The sequence below is a fragment of the Benincasa hispida genome, chromosome 12, assembly GCF_009727055.1.
Source record: "Benincasa hispida cultivar B227 chromosome 12, ASM972705v1, whole genome shotgun sequence".
In the NCBI taxonomy this organism is placed as follows: Eukaryota; Viridiplantae; Streptophyta; class Magnoliopsida; order Cucurbitales; family Cucurbitaceae; genus Benincasa; species Benincasa hispida.
In genome coordinates this window covers 273,311-279,106 of record NC_052360.1, presented here as the reverse complement: position 1 = coordinate 279,106, position 5,796 = coordinate 273,311, and the positions used below count along the sequence as shown (strand labels likewise).

Genomic DNA, 5,796 nt, shown 5'->3' with positions numbered 1-5,796 from the left:
TTTTTCTGATTTTCATCTTGAGGACAAGCTGGCTTATTTGGAGACAAGTAATGATAGGCCCCTAATATTGAAGGTCTATAGCTATAAGAATAAGAAAGGGTAAAAGTCGTTGAGGGAGTGGACCCAAAAGGGATCTGGTTAGTTAAGGGGGTTTTGTGTCTATTATGGTTGTTTTGCTTACTCTCTTTTTATACTCTCTGAATGTGAGAGGGGGAAGTATCTTTTAGCAATTACTTTGTACTTGGGTTCTAGAGAATTAAGGAGAAATAGGGAATCTCTCGAAACTTTCCCCATTGACAATTAAAATTGAGCCTATCAAATACCTTAAACAAGATTTCAAAAATAATTTATAGTAACAAAAAGAAATAGTCTCTAAATTTTGAATCATGTTTTCTTTTGATGATGAAAACAAAGTAAAATGTTAACGACCAATATACCAAAATTTTGAACTAAAAATGCTCTGCTTTACCACCTTCAAAATTGAAACTATAGATTTTTTTAGCATAGGTGCCAACAAAAATCCAATAACATTACATGCCGGTAGCTTCTTTTTTATTTCAAAACTTGTACACAGATTTGAGCAAGCTTAGAAGAAATAATGATACAACAATTATACAACACCGCAAAACCCATCTGTTTCTCATAAGAAATCAAAATACAATTACCAAATGGCCTTATCCCACGAAATAATAATAATAAATAAATAATAAAAATAAAAACAAAGTACCCACTTCAAAACCCCTTGTGCCCTCTTGATCTCCTGAAATGAGGATGGGGAAGGGAGCCTAAAATTTAATGCTCCCAAACAAAGAACTGTGTGAATATCCACTTCTGATAGCTGATATGGGACAAAAATAAATGCGGCACAATATATTGCTCAATTCAATCATGAACTTGAATACAGCGTGATACCCTTTCATATATTCTTAAACATATATGCACAACCTTGATGCAATTTAATCAATAAAAATAAACTGATCATAAAGGACAATAAATGCAACAATTTTGTGTGTACTTGAACAGTTCTTTCTTCTTATAGCCTCTTTTCTTCCTGTATATTCTTCATTTATTCATTTGTACCTGAAAATCACAAGTCTCCAAAGAATCTGTTGTTGACCCCAGCTCTGTACATATGTAATTCTATAGCTGCAGCTGTTATACTGACCTCCATATATGCTGGAACAAACAGAACTTCACCCTCTTGAAATGTAATTTCTTCAGAATAGCCTGTCACAATTGTCCCTTTTCCAGACATCACTAGAAAGAGAGATGGTCCTGGGACAGATGGGAAGGACACAGATGCAGCTTGTGGAAGAATACAGCGATCAACTTCGAATTCATCGAAGGGAGGGGCGTACTTTCTCGTGTACTCATTCAAGGAAACTCCTTGCAAAATTTCAGGAAAACCCTGCACGTTGAAGGAACTGATTATGTGAGCAATCTTCTCAAGGACTGGACAGGGCAGATTAGAGGAGGTAAAAACAAAGACAAAAGACTCCAACTATTTGCCCCTATTCCCAATGGTAAATAAAGGTAGATCAATATGAATCAAGTCGTTCAAGATCGTACTACTGAGGCAATTTTTAACTACTTTCTGCAGCAAGCGCTAGAATGGGAGAAGTAAGACTATCAGAGTTATAGAACGATGTACATTGCTCCAACCAATATGAAAACCTTATTGTGAACAGTGACAGCATATAATGTGGCATTTAAGACTACGGTCAAAATAAAAAATGCAAACGAATTAATTTTAATAAGCCTGTAGACTTTAAGATAGAGGACATGGAAAAAAAGAACCAATAGCATATAATCGGTTTACACATTAGAATCGCATAATTATAAAAAACCACCTCCTGCATACATTCTGTGATTTACCTGTTTGTAGTTGAGCATTGAAAGAAGTGCTTGAACGTCTCTTTTTTTGGAGGTAAGGCCGGCACGAACAACATTGTCAGAGGTTGCCATACACTCGATGCATTCCCCAGATATATATGCATGGGGTTCATTTGGACCAACATATAATGCTTCGCCTGGTTTTAACTCCACATAGTTGAGAAAGAATGCTGCTAGTATACCAACATCAGCAGGATATTGACCTTCTAGTCTGAGAATCAATTGTTCTTTGGCAGATAATTGTCTCTTCTGATGAAAAGAAAAAAAACAAAGAATGTAATACAATGAGAACTTGCATAAAACAATGTGAAAGCAGATGAATAATACTTTCCAGAGACTGATGAAGTGAGAGAACAACTTAGGTTTATCATGAAATGTATCCTTTCAATCATAGAACTTGCTAATGATGGGCCTTGAGGTTTAAAATATATAACAATGAAAAATGCCAAATCCTGCTGACAAGATAATTTGCAGAGATATAAAACTTCAGTTACCTTTTTCTCCAAACTAAGACGCCTTTTTAGTTTACATATAGCCTCGCGAACTATGCCCTTGTTAGATGACATGATCTGACTAAATATAGACTCAAAAAGCTGTTTTACTTTCTCCTTCCCATCTTGCTCACTTTCATGTGAGAACTTCTCTGCATCTGCACATTGGACTAATTCTACTATCTCAGGAACGCTACTAAGCACCACCTTGAGCTCCTGGAAAATAATGAAATAAGTAAAATCAAATGACATGGATATTGCAAAGTAGAGGAATTTATAAGGAAACTTCATTCATCATCTGTTACTTATATTCTTCGATTATTTTTCTGAATGTACTCATCTGGTAATACATGCACAATTAACCAAAAAGCTGAATCAACATCTTGATTTGAGTTTCTTTCATCTCTCTAAACCCATTAGTGTAATACGAACAGAGTAAGAATTATTAAGATATTTTCACTTAACTAACAGGAAAAACAAGGATTTTTGTGCTTAAAATAATTTTAAGAAACTTTTCAAAAACCCCAAAAGAACTACCCTTTGCTACTATATGTTGTGGTACCTTAGAGCTGATGAACCCACAGAGGGCCTCAAATCCAGTCAATGCAAGAGCCATTTCAGGCTTGTGATTATCATCTTTATAGATGCTTGGTTGAGCTTGGTTCAAGGATCTCGCCAAATCTTTATCTGGATGAGCCTGAATAGATAAAGCCTTCTCTATCGACAGCACCTATGCTCCCAATAAGAAATCATCAAGTTGCAGTCCAACTGAGCTCAAAACATTAACATCAAGGAAAATAAGAACGGTAATTGAGATTCGAGAAACTAATTTAACATGCAATTCAAAGAGCTGCAGCACATAATTTTAGTTTATGAAGCATGAATGTCATTCAACAGTATCTCAGCATCCGAATTAACTAACACACCGACACAATGTAGACCATAATTAAAACCCAAAATTCCTGTCCCATTGTGAAATCTTAAACGAAATCAAGCACACCGACAAAACACATTCCCCAAGGATCTAATGGAAAAGAAAACGGACCTTGAAGAGAAAGGGAAGATCGCCTCCCCATTTCCTCGCAACTTTATCACCAAGCACAGCACCCGGATCGACGGAGATCCAATCCTTGAGACTCAGGGGTTTGGATCCAAACGCAGCGCCGGCATTATTGTCCCGTCCAAAAACAACAAAAGACGGTCCCGATTTATGCGTCCCAATCCAAAATTCGGCGTAACATTCCCTCGGATCGAGACTGCAGCAACCTGAATTGAGCAAAAACAGCCTCGCGACTTGGGAATTACACCCAATAACCCCCCAATCGTAGTTTTGAACACAACATTTGAGACGAAGGAGCCGCTTCCTCCTGTCGGCGCCTGACAGTCTCTTCTTCCTACACTTCTTCAATTTGTTATCATCTTCCTCGTCCATTGGTCATCAACGAGAGGCACACGAATGGAGGTTGTTAACGTAATCCTTTCCATATGCTGTAAATTTGTCAAATTAGACTCCAAATTAGGCCAAGATTCACAGATGTGGTATCAGAGCCATATCTAAAAAAAAAAAGAAAAGAAAAGAAACTCTTCCTCGTTTAACCTCGTTCTCGTGCCCACTCTGCTCCCATCCGCCTCCCGCCCAAAACGCCGCTAGAAATCGAGAATAGCTAAGCCTGAGACGCTGAATGTAAGAGATCAGAAATTGAGATCTGAGATGTGAAATGGAAAAAACAGAGAAACACAGAGAAAGATGGAAGAGTGAAGAGTTACGTTTGGAGTTTGAACTCAGTACCACTGGAGATCGACGGACTGGAGGAGAGAGACGCCGTGAGGGAGATCGATGGACTGAAATGAGAGAGACGGCGTGACGGAGATCGACGGCCAGAGGAAGATCGACGGCGAGGGAGCAAAGTAGTTAGCGGTGAGGTGAAGGAGATAAGATAACCGACGCGAGGGAGAATGTGAGAACGGAGATGACGGTGTTCAAGCCTGAGGGAGTGAAGGGAAATCGCCGAAGGAAGAAACTGAAAACTGAAAAATGAAAATCTTATGAACTTATAAAATTATATATATAATTAAATCTAAAATGATGTGGGGTTGGGTCGGTTCGACCCGACCAAAATAATGTATAACTGAGACCAACCCGAACCGGAAAAAATTAACCCAACCTAATCAGAAGTTACGGCTTATGGGTCATTTGAATTGAATACGGATGTATTTGGGTTTTCTTTTTTTTTAATTATAATTATTACTTTTTGGAATGACTCGTTCACAAACCTCTGTATGATTCATGATCTATCCCTCGTAAATGTAAGAAATCTAACATTCTACTTATATCATAAGACATTACTTCATTTTATAACTAATCGCTTTATGGATGGCTATGTGTATCGTAGTCTTAACGCAATGGCCCTCTTTATTACTATTTTTATTTTTCTATTATGTTTTCCCCATTTTTCTCATAGTTAATTATTTTTGGGTTAGAAAAATAAATACGCCATAGAAATGATCATCATGTTAGGGCTATATGATCAATCCCTAATGCAATATGTTATAAAATGTTTGTTGTGTTTCTCCATTTTTCTCACAGTTGTTGGGTTTTCATGAAAGAGATGAAGATCGTGATAGGGATCAGATGACCATGTCACTAGCGCTACAATAAACATGGTCATCTCTAACACGATAAGTTACAAATTTCGATAGTGTTTTATGATGTAAGCAAAAGATCAAATTTCATATATTTGTGAGGGATGGGTCATCAATCATAAAGACCCTCCTGGGAGGTCATCCATACAAAAAAAAAAAAAAAAAAAAACTCGTGTTGGCTCGTGGAGTTGGAGTTGGGATGTACAAGTTGTCAACTCCACTCCTTCATTGGTCCAAGGAGTTAGTGGGTCTCATTATTATAAAATATCACTTTTATATCTTATCAACTTCTTACATTGTGGGGTGTTCAAGAACATTTCTTATACTATGATAGTATACACAATTTTCCATACTACCTCCAATTATTGTCCTCCACTTGTGCATTTTTATAAATAGGTGAGACCCACTAACATTATGTGGGGTCTCCACTCTTTGTTTGGTCCAACGAGTTAGTGGGTCCCACTATTATAAAACATTAATTTTATATCTTATCAACTTTTTCACTAGGTACTCAAGAAAATTTCTTATACTATGGTAGTATGGACAATTTTTTATACCATCTCTACTTATGTGTGTCATGTCAATGCGTTTTTATACATATGTATAGTGTGAACAAGGAGAGTAGATACAAAGTACTAGAAAAATTTAGAGTCTCGAGTTTATAACTTTCTATAACTTCTTATTTTTCATTATTTCAACTTTTACCCGAGACACCTTCTAAGGAAAAAAAATCCACTATAACCATTGACTTGCATGATTTATCAATTAT

At 36.8% G+C, this 5,796-nt stretch overlaps 1 protein-coding gene across 4 annotated transcripts; it reads right to left on the bottom strand.

The window, feature by feature from the left end:
• Window positions 1-525: 525 nt before the first annotated feature.
• Window positions 526-4,416, bottom strand: LOC120068104 (mannose-6-phosphate isomerase 1-like). Of its 4 annotated transcripts, none has more exons than XM_039019798.1 (7): window positions 4,152-4,416; window positions 3,982-4,062; window positions 3,430-3,872; window positions 2,947-3,114; window positions 2,388-2,600; window positions 1,876-2,142; window positions 526-1,408 (listed from the first exon to the last, which is right to left on the bottom strand). In XM_039019798.1, exons 3-7 carry the CDS (start codon window positions 3,814-3,816, stop codon window positions 1,088-1,090), a joined length of 1,356 nt encoding a protein of 451 aa, XP_038875726.1. In that variant the 5' UTR covers window positions 3,817-3,872; window positions 3,982-4,062; window positions 4,152-4,416; the 3' UTR covers window positions 526-1,087. The 4 variants fall into 4 exon arrangements, with proteins under 4 accessions (XP_038875726.1, XP_038875727.1, XP_038875728.1 ...); XM_039019799.1 differs by having other exon boundaries at window positions 3,982-4,054; XM_039019800.1 differs by having other exon boundaries at window positions 4,174-4,416.
• Window positions 4,417-5,796: the final 1,380 nt, after the last annotated feature.

Bases quoted from the DNA above. Each gene is read 5' to 3' on its own strand.
- LOC120068104 (XM_039019798.1), bottom strand. From the start codon at position 3,816: ATGGACGAGGAAGATGATAACAAATTGAAGAAGTGTAGGAAGAAGAGA. The intron at 3,115-3,429 runs GTCCGTTTTCTT...TTGGGAGCATAG, and splicing joins ATCTTCCCTTTCTCTTCAAG to GTGCTGTCGATAGAGAAGGC. The intron at 1,409-1,875 runs GTAAATCACAGA...TTCAACGTGCAG, and splicing joins CAATGCTCAACTACAAACAG to GGTTTTCCTGAAATTTTGCA.